At 46.6% G+C, this 27,133-nt stretch overlaps 1 protein-coding gene and 1 pseudogene across 1 annotated transcript; one reads left to right on the top strand and one right to left on the bottom strand.

Moving 5' to 3' along the window:
• Positions 1–700: 700 nt before the first annotated feature.
• LOC129068486 (RNA transcription, translation and transport factor protein-like) lies at positions 701–6,681 on the bottom strand (annotated as a pseudogene).
• A 6,782-nt stretch (positions 6,682–13,463) lies between these two features.
• LOC129068437 (mammaglobin-B-like) lies at positions 13,464–15,780 on the top strand. Its single transcript, XM_054570661.1, has 3 exons — positions 13,464–13,571; positions 13,904–14,091; positions 15,587–15,780. Exons 1-3 carry the CDS (start codon positions 13,517–13,519, stop codon positions 15,623–15,625), a joined length of 282 nt encoding a protein of 93 aa, XP_054426636.1. The 5' UTR covers positions 13,464–13,516; the 3' UTR covers positions 15,626–15,780.
• Positions 15,781–27,133: the final 11,353 nt, after the last annotated feature.

Genomic DNA, 27,133 nt, shown 5'->3' with positions numbered 1-27,133 from the left:
GTGATAAGTCCTGCCTGTCGCCACACCGTGACCCCTCCGCCCTCATCTTCCTGCTACCCAGGTCCTGTACTCAGCCGTCCTTGTCCATATACTGTTCCACCTGCATTACATTGGGTCACACCTCCCCGCGGTGGCTCGTTGTGGTCCCTTTTCTTCTGAACTGGCCCCACGCAGGACAGCCGGTGACCTCAACTGCGCGGCCCTTTTCATGTCCCCTCCTCCGCGGAGCCCCCTCTAGCTCTAACAGCCTAAAATCAATCTTTATACACAGAGACATAGCTTACATTCAAGGACGCACACACGGATACCCAATGTTACACACAGGCACACCTGGAAACATGGACGATCACACACAGACACACACAGGTGCACAGTCGTTCCTCTGTTAACATTTTATGTTTCTGTGATGTAATATTCATATCATACAATAATTTTGAGACCGTTTTCACTCAATTGAGAATCTAAAAGAAGAATTGTTATCATTGTTCCTATTTTAAAAACACATAAGAGTTTACATGCATCGAATACCGCTATGGGCACACATTGTCCTGGAAAGTTTACATTTTCGGTCTCACTTTGTCCTGACTCATCTCTGAGAAGGTGACAGACTGTTACCACCACAGCCGTGGTGACGAAGAATGCCCTACCGTCTGCCCCTCAAGCCTGGCTCTCTGTCTTGTCAGAATCGACGGGGAAGACTTCAAAAGCCAGGAGGCCCCGGCCCCCCTCCAGGACCGACGAGTGGCATGTCTGCAGTAGAACCCGTGCGGTTCCCCTTGCTCATCTCCACGTTGTACGGGGGCAGCGCCCAGCGACTTAGGATGCCGACCTCCCACTGAACGGGGGAGGACAGCAAGGCTGTGCATGGCAGTCAGGGCGCCCAGCCCCACGGGCTGTCCCTGGACACCGTCCCTGGACACCTACCCAGGCCACTCCTCTCACCCTGCGGGTCTGGCCCCTGCAGGCCATTCGGCCGTTTCCCTGTTGTGACACTGAGGGACTTAGGGTCTCGGGAAGGAGCCTTTCCCGTGAGGAGCTGCCGGCTGTGTGGGAGGGGAGGCCCAACAGGCTCCAGGGCCGGGGCGGAGGGCAGACGTGGGAGAGGGATTGCTGCATGGGGACAGTTTCTGCCCAGTAGTTCTGCCGATGGAGATGGTAAAGGAGATGCCTGGGAGTGTATCCAATGCCAGTGCGCTGGACACATCAATGAGGAGCCAATGGCCGCTTTAAATTTGTGCATTTGACCGAACACACAGAAGATGATCCCACAGACTGTAGCTCCCTGACAGGCAGCAGAGCTGTAACTGAACTGGAGCCGGGGCTGTATGGCAGTCCCCCCTGAACACACTGTCCCGGCGTCGCTGACACCTCCAGTCCAATCTTATCTGATGCCAACTCTCTGTTTGATTTGCCTCCTGGGTTTTCATTCTTTGAAGGGAGCGTGGATTTTAGAAAGTTCAGTTCAAACCCACACACGGAGTCTGTCCAGGCACAAAGGACGGATCCTGCCGAGCCTCTGGCCTGGATCTCTGAGGCCTCTGACTCTTCCCCGGACACGTGCTATCCTCTCTGCCTGGACTCTGCTGCTCAAATATCTTCTCGCTGCATCCGTCTTACGCTCTGTGACAGGGTCGGTGCTCCGAACCCGAAGGGCTGGGGTTGTCTTCAGCTTGCTTAAAGAAAACGTTCAATGGCTCTCTGCCCCGAGGACGGGAAACTCACGTCTCCTTTCAGAAATCAGTGCTTTCAGGCCTGTATGGTCCCAACCTTCAGCTTTTGTCCAAACAAATGCTTACTCCTCTCTCTCTCTTTTAATTCTACTTTTTCCCTCCCAGATGCAAATGGGACAGATTGAGGAGTTAAGAAAGCAAAGAGACAAGAAGACAAGACAGAATGATCCCAGTATGTATTTTAAAAAAGCTGGATGGCCAATCTCTAAAACACAGTCCATTTTCTGGGATACTTTCCTGAACGTGTGATGTTTGATTTCCACACACATTCATGGGCATACATGGTTCCCAACTGCGCTTCGTAGGTGAGAGCTGGAACGCGACAGTGTTCATCCTCCAGCTTGCCCCAGGCTGTGGTCGGTCGTTGGATGGGCAAGAATTGCCAGAACAGCTGCTATGGTTCCACTACCATAGTCGGCAGCTCTCTGAGCTCTTGTACATGCAGTGACTGCAGAATGTGAGCAGCTTCATTGAGAACTGCATCTCCTGCGTCAAACCAAGGCTTGTTTGTCCAAAGCAGCAGGCAATCAACCACGTTTTGGGTTGGTTTCCTTTAGCCTCTGCCGCCTGTGTGAGGTGTCCTGGACCAAGCCGCGTGTTGCCTTCCACATTGCCATGTAGTTACGCTGCGCAGCGGCTAGTCGGGGCACACCGCCACGGGGAACCTCGCTGGGGTTGCAGCTGGCCCGGGCCGGGCAGAAACTGCTGCACCGGCGGCGAAGGAGCCCGCTGCAGGGAGCGTGGCGCTCCCTGAATCTGTGGAAAACTGGCGGGAGCCAGCTGAGATGAGAGCACTGCTGTAAATCTCGCAGAGCCATAAATCTCTCAGAGCCAGTCCCGGGGCTGTCACGGATGAGGGGAATAAACACAGATCGTCACTAATGCTTCTCTTTGCCGGGAGAGCATACAGGGGTGCTTCCCTCTTACTGGAGAAGGCCGTGGCACATCTCTCTAGTGGAGAAGGCCCCGTCACCCTTTTTCCAGGGCATTTATTGAAAATCTTATCAGTGGGGCTAGGTAACCAGAATGCATCGGTTATCTCATTACATTAGTATGTTTAGATTCACAGTGAATATTTGATGCTCTGAGGAAGACAGGTGACAGGAATACACTGATTTACATGGGTCCGAGAGGGGACTAATATAAACAAACGAGACTAAAGATAGACATAAAGGCGCCTAATGAAATAGGGTAAGGGGTGAAAATAATGTAAACGTCTTTCCCAGCTTGAGTTGGCCGGAGCTTTCAGGGAAGAACAGAGCACACTCTGAAGAATTTACCTTTAGGCTTGATTTCCGTGGGAACCCCCAGACCTGATTTAGGGCCGATTCCTGCCCTGTTTCAAGCCTGAGCCAGGTCGGGGGAGGGAACCACCAAGAGATAAGGAGACTGTTTTTTCGGCTACAATGAGGACTCTGGCCGTGTCCAAGCCAAGCCGAGAGGTGCGGGGGCCTTTTTGCCCCTTCTCTGTGTCCCCCAATTTCTTGTCTGCTGCCTATACAGGTCGATGCCTGGCTTAGGTTGCCCCACCCCCAAGGCATCTTACCCATCATTGACAGGGACCATCACAAGGCAAAGCAGAGAGGCAGGAGCTACGCCCCTGCCAGGGGGCACAGGTTATGCCTCCTCAGGAGCCTGTTTCTCCAAGGCCTCCTGATGATTTCCAGCCTTGGGGCCCTCCAGCCTGTCGGCAGTGTTACAGCTCCTGAAACCAGGCAGGGCGTTTCCCACCACCATGTGATCCTGATTATGCAGAACCTGAAGAAGGCCAGCCACGGTCGTTATTGTGGCCTTAAAGTCAGCATTATCTATGTCCAAACTGATCAGTGGTTCCTCATTTTTAGCGGCACTGTCAGCCTTTTTGTGTCGTCAGAGGCCGAGTCCTTGTATCTTTCAGCGTTATCTCCATATTCAAGTCTAACAGCTCCACCAAGAAGGCAGTCAATTGCTACTTGTCCATCTTGAGCCTTGCAAGGACAGTTAACATCTGTGAGATAGTTTTCAGAGAACCTTGGCCAGTCACTGCTGTGGATCTTGCTTAAATTACCTATGATTTCTATCTTGTCATGCCTGACTTTCTGGTCTACAAGCCAAACAACAAACTTGCTATATCCTGTTTCATCTCTGCGCTGAATCTGGCAGCGTTGTGGTAGCTGAGGGCTGCAGTTTGACTCGGTACCCGGCCCGGATTCTCACTCTGGTCTCCTGGGCTTTGGCTGAGAGAAGCGAGGCGAGGTTACGAGAGCCAAGGAAGGTCTTCATCGACACACACTCCTTTGACGGAACTTTTTCTTGTGGGTCCGCAGAAAGCTCATATTGCAACGATCTGTTCTTGCCCCATGGTTCATAAGCATCTAAAGTAAACCAAAGTGTCCTGGAAAAATTCAAAATATGGCGGCTCGAGAAAAGTCATAATGATTTGGAAGACAAAGCAAAAGAGTGCGGCTGAAGTACATAGGAGTTATATGATGGGGAACTCAAATGTTGGAAAGGTTTGAATTTCAGATAATAGCTAATAATCTTAGTAATCAGTGTATGTAAAACCTGTTGTTTCAGGACCTGAAGGTATGGCCCACCTTGGCTCCAGGAGACCACAAGCAGTTCCGCCTTTGTGCCTCTGAGGACAGCAAGCCATGAAGCTGGTATCTGAGCCATCGTGCTCCAGGGTGAGAGTCCACTGCTGAGGACACAGATAAAGACCACCGCCCAGGGTATAGGTGAGAGGATGTGGCAGCTTTTTTCCGATTAACTTTTTCCTGGATTCCAAACCCCTTACCGATGTTGGGAAACGCCCTGCCTGGTTCAGGGATTGTAGCCTTGCTGACAGGTGAGGGGGCCCCAAAGCTGGAAATGATCAAGGTGGCCTTGGGAAAACAGGCCATCGAGGAGAAGAAACCTGCCCCCTCCCATCCCCCTGCGTGGCCCTTTGATGATTGGTTGTTGATGACGAGTAAGTTCTCTCAAGAGTAGGAACAACCTAAACCAGACATCAGCCTGTATGGGCAGAGGGACAAGGGCTTGGGGGGGGCACGCAGAAAAGGTAAAAAGGCCTGCCCTCTTGGCTCAGCTTGGACATGGCCGGAGTTCTTACTGTGTCTGAAAGGACTCTCCTTATCTCTTGGTGGCTCTGTCTCACCCGCCTGGTTCAGGCTTGAAACAATTCTAAAGGCAGGTACAGACTTAAACTGGATTGTGCGGTTCCTGGAGACAATCGTGCCTGAAGTAAGTTCTCTCAAAAGCGATGATAACCGGCTCGTACTGCGAAGGAGATTTATATTATTTATAGTTCCTGACCTGAGGCTGATCTCTTGTGATCCTTCAATTGTCTCTATTTGTCTTATGTAAACATAGGCTTTTGACATCGATCGATGACCTTTGCTTCCATACCCCTGTGCATACGGTTCTCAATAAAAGCCTTTGGACAAGGGGGCTCGGGGTCTGCTCTCTCCTAGTGGGAAGAGCCATGTCCCCTCTCCTGGCAAACAGAGAAGTGTTTGCGATGACTCATGTTCATTGCCCCCATCTGTGGCAACCCCAATCCCAGGGCTCTGTGGGATTCAGCACCCCGCTCCCTCCTCAGCTGGCTCCGGACAGTAATCCTCAGATCCAGGAGCCCTGAGCTGCACAGCGGCGCTCCTCGCAGCACGGCGCTCCTCGCGACATGCCAACATTTTTCTTCTCCTTATAAAAAGGGACTCTAGAAAATGCAATTGAAGATGGCCTGTTAAGGCACAAGGCAGCCATACTCTCAGGTTGCAGGCCATTGGCCTAAAACGCCCATAAACATTCACTCCCTGTCTTTGCTTGTTGTGTCTGGCCGGTCACGGGCAGCACCAAGGCCGGCTCCTCTGGCCTCACCTGTACAAGAGAACAGAAATATGAGAGGCAAGAAAAACACGTCCAACTGAAATATTCTGAAATGAGAGAGACTGTGCTGGGAAGAAAGTCACCAAATACATCTATTCAGAAAATTTCCCCACAGGGAAGAACATGAAATGGAGTAGCTCATTCATTCCCTCATCAAAACATATTTTTGCAACTTTTTGGAGCTTCTCCCTAAAGAAAAGTGATTCTTTCTAGAAGAAATGTCACTGAATAGGAGCGGGGGTCCTGCCGCACGCCGCCACCCTCTAAGTTAGAGTCTAGAGGCAGAGGTTTGGTGAACACATGAAGAGGTCATTTCCTCGGAAGCTACACAATGTTTTGAGAAGGGCCAGCTTCCACCTCGGGGCCGATTCCCTCTAGAACACCCAGAGAAGAGCCCCGCCTCCCTGTGCCAGACAGAGACAAGGTGCCCCCCGAGTCCCTTCTCTCATGGAAAAATGCCATCCTTTGCAAAACGGCAGCTGGCCGCTGCAGAATCATACAGGGCACTGGCTCCTTTCCCTTCGGAATGCATAGGTTATCTCATTACATTAGTATGTTAAGTTTCACAGAGAATATATGATGCTCTGAGGAAGACAGGTGACAGGAATACACTGATTTACATGGGTCCGAGAGGGGACTAATATAAACAAACGAGACTAAAGATAGACATAAAGACGCCTAATGAAATAGGGTAAGAGGTGAAAATAATGTAAACGTCTTTCCCAGCTTGAGTTGGCTGGAGCTTTCAGGGAAGAACAGAGCACACTCTGAAGAATTTACCTTTAGGCTTGATTTCCATGGGAACTGCCAGACCTGATTTAGGGCTGATTCCTGCCCTGCTTCAAGCCTGAGCTGGGTGGTGGGAGGGAACCACCAAGAGATAAGGAGAGTGTTTTTCGGCTACAATGAGGACTCTGGACGATGGATACAAGGTGCACCCCGAGTTTCTTCTCTCATTGAAAAACACCATCCTTCAGGAAATGGCAGCTCACCTCCGCTTATCATTCAGAGGACTGGCTCCTTTCCGTTCACTGTTGGGCCTCAGGCTCCTCCCGTGCACCTGGTGGCAGTTAGCGTCCCACATGCTGCATGCTGCCCTTCACCCACTCGCTCTCCTGGGCCCCTTCCCTCTGGCCCTCAGCTCTCTGAGGCTTAGGTGCAGCCAGTGGAGCAGAGCTGTGCAACACCAGTCACCAGCGTTGCAGCTGCTTTCTGCTCTGGGTACAGGGGTGGGTTCTGTCCCCTGGCCATGTGACTCCCCGTGCCCACTTGTCACAGGCATGCTGACCTCCCAATGCAGCGAGCAAGGGGGAGATAAGTACATGCTCTACAGAAAGGCCTAGATGAAGAACGACGAGGCATGCACTCTGGTAAACACAGGACAGAACATTGGTGTTTATAAACGAATCCACGGAGAGCTGTAAAAAACATTCCCACACGTCAATGCCAGGAGACCCAGTGAGGGAAGCTGCAGGAGAGGCAGGCGTGACGGGTGTGGACCAGATTGGAGAGGGGACTATTGCTTCTCGTTGGAAGTTCTCTGTCAATATTTCCTTTTGGGAACAATCCCCCTATATCATTATCTTTAAAATAAAAATACTGAATATTCTGGGAAGTTATAAGACAGAATTGACAACGAAGGAAAGGACTGAAATTGTGGAGATAAAATTTAGCAAAAAATAGGTCAAGATGCTGCAAGTTATCGCAGGTCAACTTGGAATCTACGCTGAACCAAACTTGAGGTATTCTGTTAAAGGGATGAATGAATTTTCTTGTCTTCTTCCTCTTCTAGTTATGACTGGATGGAGTATGATAGTGATGAGGAATGTGGAAAGAAAAGAATACCATTTAACTTGCTAATTAACTGGCTTATTGCCTCATTTATTTATCTGTACTGTGTGCTGGGTGCTGTGCTGGGCACTGGAAACACAGGAGTGGACAAGACAGACCCCGTGACGACCCTGATGGGAGTTGTCATCCAGGAGCCCGGGCAGGAAGGAGGCGACAATGATGTTACACCAGCCAGAGGACAAGGCACTGAACCACGGTGATACTTGCTATGAAGAAAATGAAACAGATGGAGTGACAGGCAGTTTGGCGTGTAGTTTCCTGCAGCTCCCACAACAAACTACCACACACTGGGGAGCTGAGAACAACATAAACTAATTACCTCCTGGTTTTGGAGGCTAGAAGTGCACAATCAAGGTATGACAGGGCTGTCGCCATCGGCCGGCACCGCAGCTTCAATCACTGTCCACTGAGCGGGAGGCCCCTCTCATTCTACATCTTGCTGTACATGGGCCACGGTGATTTCTCCATCACTGGGAGTCTCCAACGGGGATTTAGTGCCATTGGAGTAGAAGAGCGTCTTTGGAGTGGATGCCCTGAGCATCGTAGGTTCTTTAGCAGCACCCCTGTTCTCAGGCACTTGATGGCAACAGCTGACCACCCACACTGTGGGGACACCAAGGTATCTCTGGATGTGGGCAAATGTCCACAGGGGCAGGTGCAAGAAGAGAGATGATCTGCCCCAGCAGAGAATCGCGGCTCAAGCTTTGGGGAAACGTATTGTTAGGTCACCCATATTCCCTATGTGAACGACCCTAAGGACCCGCGGCGCACCCTCTGCAGGCCCACGGTGAGCAACAACATGTGGCCATGAGCTGGAGGGAAATTAGTAATTGAATAGAGAAGATTTGGTGTAGAAATCTAATGAACCCTGTGAATTATCACGTGTGTGTGCAGATTAAATATTTAACCGTATATGTTATAGGAACGTCAAGTTGTGTAAAGTTCAAGGTTTCAGTGACTGAGCCAAGAAGAATAGCTGAAGATGACACCTGATCCCGACTCAGCTTCCAAATCTGGCTCCGAGTCCCGGGCGATTAGATGGATCCGGGTTAGATTGGATCAAGTGAATGTTTACTTCTTGGGAACCTTAGGGCTGAGGTGGCCCAGTCCCTGGACTCAAGGCCCCAACTTCTTCCTCTCCTCGCCTGGTCCTGCCTGTGGTGGCTGACCCTACAGCTCTCTGCAGGAACATGAGGAACATGGTGTTAGCTGAAGGATGTCCGTGTGGTGCCTAGCGTTAGACTTGGGTGGGGGTCTTGCCTTCATTGGAGTTTTTCTTTTAAATTAGTGTCTCTTTCTAAATTCACTGATGATAAAACAGTTTATGTAATCATAAATTCCTTGTGTAATCTCAAATTTCTGTCCCAAAAATCAGTTGTACAACTACTAATGAGACCCCTACTTTTCACGTTTGTCACACAAAAACCACAAGAGCTCGAGTCATGCCCCCCAAGAGCTTCACAGGGAGGGAAGAGCCACGGGGTCAGGTGCCATCTGTAGGAGAAAGGTGCACAGACAGCCATGGTGTCTTGGAATGGAGCTCCCCAGAGAGTCAAGGGCACAATATGACAGAAGACACAGGCTGACGTTGATGTGGCATCGAGAATATATGAGGAGTTTATTCTAAAAGGACTCGGGCAAGGACAGTGGAGGAGAAGACTTCACGTGGAGCAAAGACCTCAAGCAGAAAACTGTTGGGCTTGCCCGGAGACCTTCCTGGAGTCCACAAGGCAGTTGTGCAAGTCAAGCCACCAGAGTCCACCTGAGTCGTAAAGTGAAGGCCCATAGGGGTCAGACAAAGGCTGTCAATAGTGTTGAGAGCTGTCTCTTGTTGGGGACCACTTTGTGTGGTGTCGGGAATTGCAGCCCCGCATGAGCCGGGCTGTGCAAGAGGGCCTGCCAGTCTCGACCAGAAAACTGGCAATGCTTGGGGGGCAGACATGATCCGATGCTAACTCAGAGGGTTCCGGTGGGAAATCTGGCCTAAATGATGCTTTGTATTCACTGAAGCTTGCTCTGCTTTGCATTGTCCTGATAAGGAATACCCAGATGTTTACCCTCCAAAAAGAAAGAGTGAATTTGTGAATTCAGAAGCAGTACTATAAAGACCATCTGAGGTCAGCATGTCTTACAGATCCTGACCTGAGGCAAATCTCTGTGTTCCTTCAATTGTTATCCTTGAATTCTGTTTTCTGTAAGTATAGCTGCTAGGCATTGATTTATAAGGTTGGCATGCATGCTGTATACCCCTGAGCATATCGTTCTCAATAAAGGCCACTCAGAGACGATTCGGGCATTCTCCTCTAGAGGGAATTGCCTTCCCTTTTCCTTGAAAGCATCTGGTGTCAGGAAAGACTCACTGTTTCATCCGTGGTGAATCAGAGAACTCCTCGGGATGGAGTCCCCCAGAGTCCCTGATGCCAGAACACCGCGTCCTTTAGCAGCTCTGTCACCCACAAGCCCTGTGCCCTGGATCACGTTGCTGGCCTCTTTATACTGTTGGGTAAAGCTGGGGAGAAACGAGATGCTCACCGCCTGGGTTGGAAGCCACACATCTCAGTTAACTCAGGCGAGTCCTGCTTTGTGCTGTTGCCCTGGCCTTGCATCAATCCTATGACCTCTTCTGCCTCCGCAAGTGCCCTCAGTGTGGCCAATACATGTCTTCATCACTCTGGTCAATGGGTTTTTGTTGAAGAGTAAAAACAGTGGTCACAGTGCCCTACATTGAGTAAGTGCTGTGTAATCATTCGCCATTGATGTTTTACTAAATCTGGAAAAAAAGTAACACCAGTAGGAGCTAGATATGGAGGAGATTCATAGGCCAACAGTATGTAGAATCTGTTCAACACTGAAATTATGTGTAAATCGCACCTCAATAAAACTCTTTCAAAAAGGAATCTGGCATGAATCGAGCAAGAACGGATTGAAATAGAGGGCTTATTTTCAACGTTGGCCTTTTTCCTGCTTACTGAACAAGATTATCTCTAGATCTCTTAGACAATGTAAATTAGCAGTGAGTTTCAGGGGTCTCTTGTGGTCCGAGGAGTCCTCCAAGGGTGTTCAGATGAGCGTCCTCAAGGTGATAAATTAACCACTGGTAGCTGACATGCAGGCAGCCCCTGCTCTGTGCCCTGCCCTGTTTGGAGGACTTACCCACTGGAACTCTCTCCGGCCTCACGGCCACCCTAGAACTATTCCTACTGAATGAACAGACCCACTGAGACCACTCCACGCCAGGCTTTACCCAAGACATGGGAGGTGCCTGGTCTGGGAACGGCAAGGGTACTCTGATCAGTAAACGTGTTGCTGCCATGAAGACGTCTCCAAGGCCAGTGCCTGTCGTGAAGTCGCTGGCCTTGAAAAACATGACTCCACCCAACTTCTAGAGATCGGCACAGTCACAAGGTTGAAGAGGGTCACGTCCGGGTCCTTCCTGGAGGGTCATGTCAGCCCTGACTTTAGGGGGCCGAATCAGCATTACAGAATGAGTGAAAAAGAAAAGTTTAAAGTGTCTTGTACCCAAATACTGTGGGGCCGATTTCTAGGACCAACTTACAAAAAACAAAAGATCAGTTATCATCTAATCTCCAGAGATCTTACATGGGCTTGGTACTGATGCTTGAATCAGTACCTGAGAAAAAATAGCTTTCACTCAATGTTACTACATTTATTAGCATGGCAAGGCTTCTGATGACCAAAATATTAGTGTAAGTAAACTCAGGTCTTGTTTGAGCCTGAGGACAGGCCTGTACAGTTCTCAGTTACCACACATGTATCTGTCACCCATGACTCAACATATCCGGGCTGAAATCTGAGCAATTCTCCTCTACTGCCTAGTTTTTCACAGCAGGTGATCAGTAACTGCCATCCCAGCATGGAAGCCGAAGGTTACTTCCCTCCTCCAATTTCTGTATTTAATTTGGAACCTGAATCAAAGTACCTTTGTGAGCAGAACACATCAGGCCTCCAAACCAGCATTCAAACCACTAGGTTTGTCCTATTTCTGCTTAGGAATGCTTTCTTTCAAATGTGTCTTTGTGAGCGGAGTTATACTCCTTTGACCTCCTTGGATGGTCCGCATGAGCTACGGAGAACCTCAGAGATGGAGAAATACACGCTTTGTTGTCCATGACTTGAGATTGCTTTTGCTGAGGATGAAACCTGTGCAGGGTCCGGTGTCCCAGAAGACAATAAGGCAGGTCCGTACCCAACAGGGCATTGGGCAGAGCCCTTACCGAGGCCTGTGCAGGCCCTCATTTATTTACGATAGTCTTCCCCTTGCCTTTGATATGAAGATAGCCAACAATGGTCAAGGGGGGAAAGTACACATGTAAGAACACACCTTCTTTCCATCTCTAGCTTCTTCCTAGATCAACATTGTTCTTGGCAGCTTCAGATCAGGTGAACGATGGGAAGGAATTAGTCTCAGATAATCCAGGCAGAGAATGATGCATCCACAGGGAAGCTTACCATTGCTTCATCTCTCAGGCTCTTGCACCCTCTTCTTTTTTCTTTATTCTAGATCAACTTGGTTTCCCTTGTTCCTTCAGACCGTCCCTGCTGAGGTGATTGGTCTTTCTGTTCTGGAAGGCTGTTAGGTACCTCACTGAAGCCAAGAGGCACATGTTGCCTGTGCCTCTCAGCTTGCCAGGTACCACGTGCACTCAGGCTCTGTGTACTTGCTGTTCCTTCTGCCTAGACAACTTTTCCCAGAAGGTTGCCTGGGTTTCACCATTCCCTCAGGCAACTGAAAAGTCCTGGTGCAAAAGCCTGGACCTCCCTGCCCCATGCTGCCCTAGTGGTCGTTTTTCTGTTCTTGACACATCCACTTTCCCTTCATCTCCTACTCAATCGCAGTCTGCTTGTTCCTTCCGGTCAGAGATAAACTGTACCAGTACAGGGCCCTCCCGACTTGTTCCTACCACTGAATCTGTGACACACAGCACAGGGCCCATCTTAGGAGCTTCATGGTTGTTGGGGGCAGGATGGGTAAATGAAAGGGTGGATAGATGGAAGTATAGTGGATGGACAAATGAAAAATGAAACCTCCAATTTAGTCATAATTCCTCTGCTCTAAGCCTTGTGAGAGTCTCTTGACATAAACTGTCAGCCATCCTTGCAAAACCAGGCATGGTCTCACGTATGCCCCCTTCAGAACTCAGGAAAAGGGAGCTCGGGATGACCAGCACTGTGGCTTCCCCAAGAACAATTCCTGATTACGGGTTGATTCCAAGGGTCAGATCTACACCTTCACGTCTCCAGATTACAACCATCTTACCACTCAGCACTGCCCAGCCCCCTTCCCCAAGCACCTGTAATGTTTAATGCTACTTCTCATATCAACCTTTGAATAAGAGGTACAAAAACCTGAACGCACTAACAAAACCTAAGCAAAACTCAATTCGAAGTGTATGACTAATTTTATGAAGTTGGGTTAACTAAGTGGAAGCGTCTTTGTAAAAACAACCTTCAAAGAAGGAGAGAAATGATTTCTCTTTCCCAACCAAAGGCACCTGCCTCGCAGTGTTTGGGTGAGGAAAGTCTCTCCTCCAGAGGTGGCACGTGGTATTGCTCCCACTCCAGGTATTTGGTGGAAATCAGGAACAGGAGACACTGGATATAGAGCTGCTTCTCTTCCTCCTCGCCTTCTTCACCTTCTTCTTCTTGGGGAGGTAGAATTTAAGAGAGGAGGAGTAACAGGGGTGAAGGGAGAAGAGGAGAAGTGGAGGGTGGTGGAGGAGGAGGAACAGTAGGTGAAAAATTTGGCAAAAGCAGAGGAGGGGATGAAGAATTGGGGAAAGAAGAAGAGGTCTTTAGTGTTTGAGGGTTTTCAAAGCTCTGTCCCTCGGGCAGTACAAAGCCCAAGGAAGGCGGGTCTGGGCGATTGACCACATTCTTTCCTGGCCCAGGCCCAGGTTTCTCCAGTGACTCATCCAGTCATCAAGATTGGGAGGGATTAGGGAGGCCCCCAGGAGAATAAAAGGCGGCGTTCTGGCCACTCACTTCCAACGAGAGCTCCTTCTTGCCTGCCACGCCGCGGTGATCAGCCCACAGCAGCTGCCTGCACCATGAAGCTGGTGACGGTCCTCATGCTGGCTGCCCTGCCCCTGTGCTGCTATGCGGGTGAGCGCTGACAGGGCGCAGGCTGTGGATGAGGGTCCTTGTCAGGGTGAATGGGCCATTCCTGCTGCTCCCCAGCTGCTCATCCAGGCCATGTCAGTCCTCTGGTGTCTTCGCTGTCTGTGGGGCAGAGGGGGACGAGGAGGCCGATGTTTTAGGGCTAAATGGGAATTCCAGATTCTGAGTTTACTCTCCTCGATCTGGGGTTCAGACCCTCTGCACAGCCTCTCTGAGCTCATGTCCCTGCAGGGATGTACGATGACATCATCATAGTCATGCTGCTCACGGTTCTCACAGACGGTGACTGAGGCTGCCTCTGCATCCTTTCATCCCAGGGTCTGGCTGCGATACTTTGGAGCATGCGATCGATATCACCTATGATACTAATGTGTCCGTGAGTGAGTACATCGAAGCTCTTAAAGACTTCATAGCAGGTGAAGAGAGTGAAAATGCCATGAAAGATCTGAAGGAGTGCTTTCTCGATCAGAGTGAAGAAACTCTGGAGCAGGCCAATGTGCTGCAGGTAATTTTGGCTTCTCTTTAACTGTTTTTAAGCCAATGGGCAGAGACACGCAGGCTCTAAGTGCATCACTAATGCTTTTGAAGCATGTGTTGGCCATGCTTGCATCTCAGTGAATGTAATTGCAGGTCAGCAGGAAAAGGATGACATCAAGGGAGCTACCGCGGTGCTGGTGCTGGTTAGGGAGGGGTGAAGGGAAAATGCAAAGAGGGAAAGAGTCTTGGGAAAAGTGTACCTACCCCTCAGCTGAAGATCCTCTGGCTCTGAAGAGGCCATCAGTTGTAGGAGGAAGCAGAAAAAATCCTCTTATTCATCAAACAAGTAGTAAGACATTTTAAAGAATTTTCAAGAGTCCAGAAAGTTCTGTTTCAAGGAGATTCCTTACATCTTATTAACACAACCTTCAGTGCACTGTCAGGAAACCAAGGCTTGGTAGTGTAAGTGAGTAGATTTCTTGACTTTGAATTGAAGCTCCCACAGAGACAAGTGGGAACCATGGCTCTGATTCAGCCGTGGGCGGTGGGAGAGTTGGAGACAAAAATCAGTAGTAAACATGAGGTAATCTTTCCATTTATAACAGATACTGTTTAGTTTTTTCTCATACTCATTCTCTGCCCTAATATACCATTTACTAAACTAGTCCAGGGTAACTACTCGGAATACTGCCACAGCACAAAGATGAAAGTGTACATCGCTAAGAAATTCCTAAACAGGGTACAGCATGGACGACCATTGAGGAAATATGAGAGAAGAAAATAAGCCAGTCACAACAAGACAAATAACACATTTTGTAGAATAGCCAAACACTTAGAACCAGAGGTCGAGCACTGGTTCTGGGGAGGGCGGGAGGGACTTGGCAGAGGGTGAGGCCCTGCAGCTACCCGTCAGCGCGGCAAAAGGTTCTGGAGGTTGGTTGCACGGCCGACTGAAAGTTCTTCACACGATTAGCTGTACGTTTACTGGTGAAAGTGGTAGCATTTATGTTATACGTATTTACCATAATGAAATCATATTTAAATTATCAGTCTATTCAATTCTGGATGACGTGAATATTCTTTAAAACCTCCTTTAGATAGATCATGAGGAATGCACATCTGCACAGTTTTGTTGCCCACAGGGGCCATGGGGATGCACGGGGCTGCTAAGGTGCAGGGACTCAGAGCTTCACATTCCCTCATGTTTGGGCTGAGCTGCTGACAAGCAACAACACAGCATGTTTTTTGGTTATGTTATTTCGAAGAAGAGGAGGCTTACAGAGAAAATCATCAAGAGTGCAGGTGGGGACAAGAAGGGGAAACACCAGCACTTCTTCAGCCTCAGTGACCGTGTCTTGAGCCAGAGAACCAAAGAGATAATTCTAAGTTTTCGTCCAGCTCCAGCTTCCTGTCCATGGCTCTGGACAAGGCCAGGAAAACAATGAGAAAGCATGTTTGTTTTCAGGATGTTCCATGCCACGACCAATTGAGATGTAAGTGATGTCTCTGCTTTTCTTTTCCAGCATGCAATATATGACAGCTTCTGGTGTGCTCGGTATTAACTTTTTCCCTGGATACAGAGCATGGTCTGACACTGAGAGTTCATGGATGGACACCACAGCATAGCTTTATTTCTTCCTCTCTTGATCTACACACTACAAGACAATTGTTGAAACCTCACATACCTTTGCATTTCAATAAAGCATCAGCAAACCTAGAGTTGTGTTTCAGTTATGGAATAAAATGGAGGCTTGAATCAGGCTCACATCACACACGCAATGCTTGAACACACGTGTGTGCACACACACCGGCACACAATCATTCTTTACAGAACTCAAGGGCGACGCATTGAGAATGAAAGGCACTCTGTCCTTCACCGCCCGCAGTCCAACACCGGTGCTGCTTCTGGCATGTGACTGCCCTCCCTGATGCCCGCCCCTGGCTCAGGCTCTGGTGTCCTCGCAGGCCTCACATCCTCGCTGTGACCCACTCACACTGATCGGGCTCAGTAAAGATCCCATCTGGCCCAGTGCCTGTGACCACAGAATATCCTTCTTCTTCTTTCAATTCCTTCTGAGTTTCAGTCAAACTGATGACGTGCGCCAGTGAACAAGATCACAGAAGCTTCCCTTTTCTTATTTCCAGGCAGTTGGAGAACATTGACCTCACCTTACAAGAGTTATAGCTGGTCGTTTGTTGCCCAGAACACAATAAACATCTTTAATTAACTTAAACATGAATAGCCTTGAAGGTGATGCAACATTGCTAGGTCAGCGATGTCCCTGTCCCTAAGAAGTTTTCATCCCATCATGTGTGTTTACCTGTGAAGACGAAATCCCTAGGCTATTCCTGGGATGTCATCCTGAGCCCTGAGGGACATGTGGGCCTGCACGTCCTGCTGAGGACAGGAGTCCAGAGACCCTGGGTCCCTGGGGTAAGTAACGCCCATCCCCACCCACCATTCTCCTCTACCCTTAGTTCCAATATCTGGTTTTAAAATCACACTAACAGTGACTTGGATGTCGATCATGAAACAGGAAATCAAGTGACTGATAAGTAAAGGTCTTATCTCAGAGGATAGAAATCTCAGTGCAACCAGAGCCAAATTCAGAAACACTCTCTGTTAGCACTCGGGACAGACACACACTCTTGTTGGCAGAGCCAGTTAGACTCAGTCCGGTATTTGACTTTGGGAATGAGGCGATTCATTCTGTTGTACTTAGTGTTTACATCGGTTCCTTTAGGATGGAAGTGTGACAGCTGACATTTCCCCCCTGACACTGTGGGGAACATCGTTCCCTTATTGATCCATTGACCTTGACACAAGTCCTCTGAGGTCAGCACTACAATACCACCCTCGTTTTACAAATAGGGAAAGTGAGGTGAAGAGGGTCTGCCCCAGCTGAAGAGCCCGCACATAGAAAGCTGCAGAGCAGGGCCCTGGCTGGGGTGGCTTAGAGTGAGTGCTGGGCTGTGAACCACAGGGTCGCTGGCTCGATTCCCAGTCAGGGCACATGCCTGGGTTGTGGGTCAGCTCCCTCACTTGGGGTGTGTGAGGGAAACCACACATTGATGTTTCTCTCCCTCTCTTTCCCCCTCCTTTCCCCTCTCTAAAATATAAAATGTAAAAAAAAAAAAAAGAGAGAGAGAGAGACAGTTCCCGAACTCTCCTTGAATCCACTAGTCTAGGCCCCAAGTCAGGCCTCCTCCCGCTAATCAACGAATGCAAACTTGTAATTCTGACCCATCACAACGGTACTTCAGAACTCAAAACAGAGCACAAACTGTCCTCTTAAGGTTCTGGTGGGGCAGCAGTGAAATTGTAGACTTCTTAAAGTATAGCCGATGGCTGTGAAATTTTAAATATTTCCTAGGAGAACAGGCGTGAGCCTCTGCAGGTAAAGTTTCATGATTTTTCCTGAAACTACGCATGTTTCTGAAGGTGTATTTCAGTGTGATGTTCCTGGTGCCATACTCGTTGCCACAGTCCCATTTCTCCCACGATGTCGTGTGATGGAACGGTTCGGTGACAGGAAAGGAGCCGACTGTTCTGTGCTGAACACGTGTTCAGCTATCCTGGGGAATTCTTCTCAGTTCCAATAATTTTTTCAGGAGATTATCTTAAACATTTAATTCATCAATTTGCTTCTATAAATGTTTTAATCCTTTGAAGGGAATATTTTTTACATTTTCCCCTTTTCTTTAATCGACAATTTTTTTAGAGCAGGAAGGTTCATGAAGAAATTGAACGGCAAGTGCCAAGTTTCCACATGCGTCCTACTCACGAACGGAAACCACCTTCCCCCATCGACACCCCCATCAGAGTGGGACATCTGTCACAACTGATGAACCTCTCATGCCACATCATTATTGTCCTTGGTCCACAGTTAACAGTAGGGTTCTTCTGTGCGTGGTGCATTCTGTGTGTTCTGTGAAGTGTATAATGATGTGCGCCCACCATCACAGAGCAGAGCTTTTCTGCCCTCCAGTTCCCTGTGCTCCGCCTATTCTCCCTTCCTGCCCCCAACCCCTGGACACCACTGACTGACCTTTGAATGTCTCCAAGGCTCTGACTTTTCCCCCGTGTCTGCCCCTGCAAGAGGGACCCTGTGAGCCTTAAGGCCCCACGAGGTACTGAAGCTGCCCCGCGAGAGAAGCCTGGGTCCCCAGTGACCCTTGAGGTCAGGGCGTCTCCTGCACAGGCACCTGGGAGCAGTAGGCTCCAGGTGAAGGCAACAATGGTTTAGGATGCCCATCACGGAGGACTGTGTTATCAGTGATTCTGTTGAGAAAACTGATCTGGGTGAGAATTGAAAGCAGCGGACTTATCTCCCTTTCACTGTCATTTCTCAGGTCTCCCCAGACAGTGCACCCTTCATCGCCTACACCCCTGGGGGCACTACCACTGCCCCAAACCTCCTACCTCAGGGCACCGTGCAGCACGTCTCCCGTGTTGGCCTCTGCACTGCACCCAGATGTCACAATGGGAAGCCACTATTTTTTAATCCACTGCAAGTAAAAAGATAGTGAGAGAATGATAGGTGTGTGTTCTGGGGGAAGGGGTGACCGGAGACTCAGAACAATGCACACAGCTAATCGAAAGGATTGCCCGTTTTCCTTGTCTCTGAGCAATGTGCTTTCAAAGGACCCTGACTGACATATTTCAAGTAGTGCTTTTCATTGCATATGCAGTGTGCAGCAGTTCCTCAATCCTGTTTTACTATCTCTTCAAGTTCTCTTACTTCTTTGGGGTATATTCAAATGTCTGTTCTCAGTGGGTAGAGGAGTACTGTTTGGATCTTCCCAAGTCTCTTAAGGACTGGCTCAGTAGAGGACAGGTGCATTCACAGATTTGCTTCAGTCTTCACTCTGTTGCAATATGACATGTCAGCCAGCCTCTGGAAAATCCCACCGTCCACTAGTGAGAGGATGAGAGTGACCTGGGGAAATAAGTCTTAATGTTCTCAGGGAAGTCGTTATGTCCCAGACCCCTGAGCCGTAGGGTCCCATCAACAGTAGCGTGTAAATGTGTGTGTCTATATAGTGACATTTCTTCTGCGTTCCCATTAGACGAAGGCCAGAGTGCAGACTTGCCTTAAAAAGTGAAATGTATGGGGTGGATTCCGGAAGTAGGTACCCACCTCCACTTCAAAGGCTTTAATCAAAATTATTACCTCAACAAATGAATAGAGTGTAATGTGGTGAACTTTCTTAGTAAAAATTCTAAATAAAGTGAGAATAGAAGAAAACTCTCTAGGCCCACTAAAGTCAATTTTGAAAGTCAACAGCCAACATCCCTCCAAAATAATGAATGCTAAAGGTGCTCCCATTACAAGGGGGAAATGCCTGGTGTATCCGTGAAAGTCAACATGGATCTGTAAATTCTAGATGTCATACTAAAATGAGAATATTATAATAATCATAGATATTTCCAAAGATGGCATTTAAAAATTTCCATTGGCAGACAACATGATTCTTTTCCCAGGAGACAGGTGACAGGCTCACAGAGGACCACCAAGAGTATTAAAATGGTAATAGGTGATCCATTGCAAGTGGCTGGATACATGCTCAATATATACAAATACAACAGCTTGTATATGCTGTAGGAGACAGTGATAATTAGAAATGGAAGAAGATGTCTCATTTGCAAAAGTGACAAAACCATAAAATAGCTGGGAACATATCTAATGAGTAAGGTAGTAGGTACTGTGTCTTTGAAGCCTAATAGAAAAGTGTCAGTCTCTCCAAAGTTGATATATAACGTCAACGTATTTTCAACCTGAATCCCCTGGGAGCCTTTTCAGGGACCTAATACAATCCCTTAACAATTCATATGAAACATTATAGGCCTGAAAATGGCCTCAAAGATGAGGAAGAACACTGAGTGTTTCCTAGTGGTATCCGATTTTGAAAGTTAATTAAGAAGTAACTCTTCTTGATCCAGGTTAGTGTTGGCTTAGAAATAGACAAGTATACTGTGGGACATAGTAGGGAACTCAGAAATGCATCCACACACATAGGGAACCTCATGTATAGCATAATAATGTTACAACTCAGTAGTTAAAAGACTATTTTTTGTTTAAACACAGTTAATAACAATCAGCAAGAAAGAAAACAAGTTTTTTCGCTCTTATAGAAAACTTGAACTGGCTTCAAGATGGCCATGTAAGAAGTTAGGAATTTCAGTAAAATGGTGGGGGCAGGAGCCAGACTGCGTGGGGTCGGCAGGGGGACAAAAGGAGAGCAGTGGGACCAGTCACTGGAATGTGACACAGGAAATACTCCAGGGTCTTGCCATGCACACAGACCTGCTCTGTGACACTCTGACTAAGTCTAGAGGTGTCTTGATTTCATTCTTTAGCCTCATGTAGGCCATTCTTCTGACCTATAGGATAGTTAATAGCAAGTAAAATCATAGCCTATGACATGATTCTGACGAATTCATTAGCACAATAAACACATCAACTAACCAACACGGGAGCTTTGTCTGTCCATACCTGTGTACCCGGCAACGGCGGGTGAGAACGATTCCTGTACGGCCTTATGTCTTATGCCTGACACCAAAGAGAGGCAGGTCTTCACTGAGGGGTTTAGAGCAGGTGCTAAGGCTACATGTGCATCAGCATCAGATGGTTAGTGATTCATAAGGACTGACATCCACACAGAACAGAAGAGTTCAGTTGTCCCCTTCACCACAAAAGCCTGCTCAAGAAGGAAGGTCTCTCAGGTGAGCAGGGGCTAAAGTTAAGCAAAGTAAATAGCCTTGAGAATCCCCTAGGGAGTGTTAGCTCCGCAGTCTCCGTGTTGACCTCACTCTCCCTGAGGCTTTCTGGCCCCCTTTCGCAGGGAATTCCTCCATTATACCTGATCCAATTCCTTCGACCTGCCGCGGGCTGCCCAGTGCAGCGCCTTGCTTCTCCAGGGTCGGGACGTGGCACACCTGCTTAGTTTCATTGGCTTAAGTGGCACCTGTGTGTGCAGAGGACTCAAAGTCCCATGGTTATGACTTGTTGTCCTCTCTTTTCCTGTTCACATGTGGGGTTGATGTCCACCGAGGAGCACGGACCTCAAGGTGGCCAGCACAGCTGCCCTGTGTGCATGTGTGCGGGGAGTGCCCAGAGTAGCCAAGTGAGGAAGGTACCTTCCTGGCTACGAGGCAGTTCTTCCCCGGGATGGCCGTGTGTGACATCAGGTCCCCAGGTAGAACCCGTGGAGTGTGACAGAGCCTCCCCTCAAGCCGGTCACCTCGACCCCTGCTGGGAAGGAGCTCAAGTTGGACGTCCCTGACACCTGAGTGTCTTCTTCTGGTGAAGAAGGTCACTGGGTCCCACCTGGAGGTCTCCTGGCCCAGATCACATGGAGGTAACATGAGCAGAGCCCCATGCACCTTGCTGGCGCCCTGCGTGGTCACTGTAACACTGAGAGGACCTGAGGCCACTTGTGGGTGGTTTATGTAATTTGCTGCAACTTTACCTTGACTCTGGATCTGTGTGTAACCTTCCAGAGCTCTGGGGTTAGTGTGGGGTATGTGGTTGTAATTATCTTTGTATATTTGTTGGGTGATTTGTTTCCTGAGCTTAGATTCTTAGTTTTAGTGTTTTTAAAATAAGAATTCCCTGAAGAGCCTGCACACTGGCATAAGGGGAGAAACCAGTAATAGGTGGATGAGGGTCAATAGTTAAGGGTGTTTTCCCACTTGGAAGATCATTGCACCATTTCTGTGACTTTGATGTTCTTTTCAAGTTCAAAGTTAAAAATTGTCTTCTTGAGGCAAAATGTATTGTGATGAGAACACTCCGGTCTTCTAGGGAGGAAGAGTCAGCCACCCAGGGAGAGTCCATGACAGAGCTGGGTCATGGGACCCCCCCTTGATGGGTGATGGTGCACGAAGTCACCCTGCCCTTGGATGAAGTTTCTCCAGGCCCCAGGCTGTGGGTGCAGTGGCACCCGGACTGGGCTCCCAACATGAGGAAATGCACAAGGAAGGCAGAGCACAGTGAGAAGCCAAGGAAAAATTCAGAAGCAATCCAAGCCCTTCTGATGTTTTCTTTTATTTTATATATCTATATTTACCAACTTACAATAAAGAAACGAGCTTAGCCCCCCTAGGAGAACTGAGTCATGGCAGGAGCTGCTGATCCAGAGGCAGGGCTCCCTCTGTGATGCCCCCAGCCCTTTCCTGGTGCTGAGTCTGCCTTGGCAGCTCACTGCTGACAACGACAGGCTGAGCCTTGTCAGGGGGCAGAGGGCTGCAGGCAGGTGCCGGGGCAGGGGCCCAGCACCAGAGGTGCAGCCGCTCACAAGTGTTCCAAAGCCTCAGTGCATACATCTCAGGGCCTCTTCAGTGCCCCTGTTGGGGAGGAAGTAAAAACGTGCCTTCTCAAGCTTATAAGATGAGGTACATTGGTGAGGTGGGCACCATCAGAGATTTGGATAAAGACCAAACAGATATCTCTCAATTTTTGATACTTCTTCTTTTCTTTTTACATTAATTAAAACTTTATTTTAATTTTCAGGCATTTTCTCATGTACCAAGATTTCATGTGAAAAAGCAGAAGTTATTTTTATTTTTTATTTAAAAACAGTAAGTATGAACCCAATGTAGTAATCTGATGTTAGTTCCTTTGGCAGAAAACATTTAATTATAAACAGGTTTGAAAATAAATATAATCCATTAGATCATAAAAAAGAAAGAAAAATAACAATGCTGTAGTTCTTAACACTAAATCTACTACACAGATTTAATAACAGTTTTATACTATTGACAACCTGCAACACAAACTTCACTACAGTATGGCAAAAATAAAATTATTTTTAATTTAAGATGGAGAAGAAACTTCTGAATATATAAAATTTCACAGATAAATGCCAATATACACTATTTATGTACATGTTGCATAGTACATTATTCAAAAACTACATTAGGTGAACTCAACTGACTGATCTTGATTTAGTGGGGATGCAGTATTCATACTATTTCATGACTTAAGCATAATTAATCTTTTACAATTCCAATCACAATTATACATCAAATATTTACATAAATATTAAAATAACTGTTTATTCAAATTGGGATAAAAAGAATTTCCATATATATGCAAACATTATTATAAGAGAAGCTTTGTAAGTGTTTTTTATGCTTTGTAGTCTTTAAAGAATAGATTTGTTTCCAAAAAGTAAGGTGCCATTTTAGAATTTTTTTAAGTATATAATTGAATTCACATAGAAGGAAAAGAAATATAGGATGAAAAAGAGAACACAAAGCATTAAAGGTTAAAATGTTCTTTCCTATCACCTGTATCTGAAATAAAAGAATGACAGAAATTGGGTTTTCAGATACTGCTTGTTTTTCCCTTTAAATGTATTCCAAGTAGTATATAATTTTATTCTAGGATACAGTTTCTTTGAAAAAAGCAATATACTTAGAATCAAAATTCTTTAAACAGTAAATGACAAAAAATTTCCAGGGCACTGTGTTCACATGGATTCTTAGTAGAAATATTACCTGTAGAAAGATTACCCTTAATCTTTCTACTACAGATTTCTGTAAAAAAAAAAAAATACAGAAATCGTGCTTCCATACAATTAATATTATAAAAAACAAACTCATATCCATGGTTTCTTCTAGTGTGTTATGTATCTGTAAGCATATGTGTTTGCATTTTCTTTTTTTTAGGATATAAATGTAATAGAGTTCTATATGAAGAAGTTAGAACTCTTGATGCTAGCCTCTTTTATACAAATAAACTTGAATAATTCAAATACCTATAAAAAATTCTTAAATCTTAATCTGAATATAGTTTTAATATCAATTGTTCCTGCAAATAACATGGGGAGGGGCTTTTGGTGTTTCTATAACATATAGCTACTGCTTCTACTATGGCTTATATTTGCATTTTCTAATTTGTGTTATCTAAAAAAGTGGTAGATGATGCAGTAGTGTGCAAATTTTTAGGAGAGAAAATAGTTCCTTATGAGTTACTGACTCCTACAATGGAATCTATTAGCACTATAAACTAATTTAAAATGTAGGCTTCAGAAAAACTGTCGACAACTTTCCTATCAATCCATTGCCTGCTGTTATTCCACAGGCTCAGACTTACTCCTGAACAGAATGGCTGATTTTTTTTGACAGCCTGGCATAACAATGGTACTCGAGTCACCTCTGTAAGGAAGCAACATTATCAATAAAAACACACTTAACATCCGCATTTGGCATACATCACACCAAATTATTAGGTCTGTTTAATGGCTCAAATTCACATGTCATCCATAAAAAGGAAATGTAGCATCTCTGCACATTGTACTGTATGAAGGAAAACAGACCATATCTTCATTACAGAATGACCAAAGTCATTTGAAAGGTCTACATAGTGGCAATTCTAAATACCAGGGACCCTTGTAGGAAAATAAATGTTCTCTAGGTAATGGAAATGTTTTATGGGGCATTTCTTAGCCCACTGCTGGCATGACTGGAGGACTAGCTAAATACTTTTTCACACATTTGCACTTGCATTGTCTTCACTATTAATAACAGAAAATATTTTTATTCCTTCCAAATTGCTCGCTTCTGCAGACAACTATATGCTAATTATTATTCAACATACACTGAAAGCAAAACTGAAAGTATTACAACTGCAATTTAAGGAGCCAAAAGGAATTATGATGGCAAGCTAAATGCTTGCACATAAAAAGATGGTTGCCTTTTAAAATAATGATATGTGGAAAACTGAAAAAAAATATGCAGACAAAATGTATCTAAAGGTTTCTGTGCTCTCCTTATCAACATGGTATTATAGGAGTAAAGGGTAGTTTCTTTATCAAATTTACATATCTCATGCTGATTAGTGTCATAAGGCTACCCACTTGGTGTCCAGATTTGTGCACAGAAACTTGAAATTAAGACAAAATCAACTGAAAAAAAATTGAAGCTGCCAAATTTTGATACTTCTTATCAAAGTAAAATGTCATTGATAATCACATGTCTTATTGAGTTGGGTGAGGCCTGATTTTGATTTTGCATATGCATGGAAACATCATTGATTGGTGAAATGGAGGCCTTTTATGGCCCGTTGTTCATCCTCAGAGGTCTTACTCTGAAAACACTTATCACTGGATTGTGCACACATGGAAAGGATGAGTTTGTAGTACTGATGTCACTTGAGTCTACACATTCCTATGGAGAATGAGCCAAAAATGACATTGGGATCTACCACTCAATGTTATTTTTAATAATTTATCAGCCATGGCAAAGGTAGGTCCTCCTTTGATTTTATTCAAAGCCAGGACACAGAGACCACTCTCTATGGAAATAAAGTCTGTACTACAAAACACTGCCTGCAGTTGGTTCTCTGGAGCCTGGAGTTGTACGTAGAGAGACAATGCCAGGTAGGATCTGAAGGATGACGTGTACATCACCTGTATTTGTCAAAGGGAACAAGGGTGTTTTTGACAGGGGAGGTGGAGCATCGGAACCAGCTTGAACCAGCTGGCACATCCATTGTCAATTTACATGTGGACCTCATCATCCTGAACTGAAGATGTCTGAAATGTTCCCCTCTCCCGAGTCCCTGTTTACCAGCTAGACGCACAGTGTGACAGAGCCCTGGGATTTCAACCACTGCCAAAGGACACCTGTCACCAGCGCATCCTGCCGAGGACCGCAGTCCAGGGAGACTGTCTGGCTCGGGATAAACTGTACCTACCCCACCCACCACCCTCCTGTTCCCATAGTTCCAACTTGCAGTGTTTAGCATTAAACAATGACAAGAAGACTCACTTAGATGTGATCATGGAAGAGGAAAACAAGTGCTTGAAAAGTAATGATCCATTTTATCTCAGAGAAATGGCACTGGAACCAGAGCCAAATTCAGGAGTTCACGCAATTAGCTTGTAGGGTAAACCAACATTCCTCCTTGGCAAAGTCAGTTAGATTCCATCTGACATTTGCCTTTGGGGATGAGATGATTTATTCTGTTTGACTTATGACTTACATTTTTCGTTTTTGTTACATAACTGTAACTGCTGATTTTCTGCCAGTGACTGTGCTGGGCATTTCTCCTCAATTGATTTCTTCATCCTCTCACAAATTCTTGGATAGAACCCTTATTTTACATATGAGGAAACTGAGGCTGAGACAGTCAACACATTACCGTAGACTGCACAAGGAGAAAGTTCTTGTACTCAGGGAGCCAGGACCTGAAACTGGGCTCTTCTTCACAACTCAGTAAGTGAACACATACTCAATTTGCAAGATCCAAAGAGCACTGTAGAATTTACAACAATGTGCAAAACTGCCCGATTAGGATCCTGATGTGGGCGGGAAGAAAACGCTGCAAACAGTTGAGAAGAGTTGACTTTATATTTTCTCATATTTCTTGAGGAAAAGGTATGTACTTCAGTATTTTCAGAATCCTTGTTATATCTGTGAGTAATATTCACGATTTTATCTTTCAAGGTTTGCGTGTTTGAACTGTGTGAACTTCCTTATATTTTTGTAGCTGCCGGAGTTCCTGATGCCAGTGGCGTCACCATTTCTGTTACGTACATGGTGACGCAGGGATGTAGGAAAGGAGTGTCATTCTCATGCCACCTGCATTCAGCCACGTGATGGTCTTCCATCTGTGCTAACAATTTTTTCACTCGGTTATCTTAGATTTCCCTGAGAGTCGATCAAGTGCCTGTATATAATGACCAATATATTGATTTCTTTTTTGTCTGATTCATCTCTTTGTTTGAAGATTAAGTTGTTGACATGGTGTTGGCCTTCTTTCTTTAGTAGTCGTTTTTTAAATATATTGTATTGATTATGCTGTTATAGTTGTCCCCATTTTTGTCTGTTGCCCCCCTCCACCTGATACCCCCCTGCTCTGCAGCAATCCCCTCCATAGTTCATGTCCATGGGTCATGTGTGTAAGTTCTTTCGCTTCTCCCTTTCCCGTTCTAATATTAACCTCCCCCTGTCTATTTTGTTCCTCCCAGGTATGCTTCTTGATCCCTACACCATTTCCCCCATTCTCCCTCCTCCCCATTCCCTGTTGATAACCCTTCAAATGATCCCCATCCCTACG

Source organism: Pteronotus mesoamericanus, unplaced genomic scaffold (genome assembly GCF_021234165.1).
Source record: "Pteronotus mesoamericanus isolate MK-2021 breed Mesoamerican mustached bat unplaced genomic scaffold, CSHL_Meso_final contig_214, whole genome shotgun sequence".
NCBI lineage: Eukaryota > Metazoa > Chordata > Mammalia > Chiroptera > Mormoopidae > Pteronotus > Pteronotus mesoamericanus.
Note: the sequence above shows the minus strand (reverse complement) of the source record. Positions and strands in the feature narration are given on the sequence as shown.

Coding starts and splice junctions, on each gene's coding strand:
- LOC129068437 (XM_054570661.1), top strand. CDS start 13,517: ATGAAGCTGGTGACGGTCCTCATGCTGGCTGCCCTGCCCCTGTGCTGC. Junction 13,572..13,903: donor GCCCCTGTGCTGCTATGCGG/GTGAGCGCTGAC, acceptor CTTTCATCCCAG/GGTCTGGCTGCGATACTTTG. Junction 14,092..15,586: donor AGCAGGCCAATGTGCTGCAG/GTAATTTTGGCT, acceptor TTTCTTTTCCAG/CATGCAATATATGACAGCTT.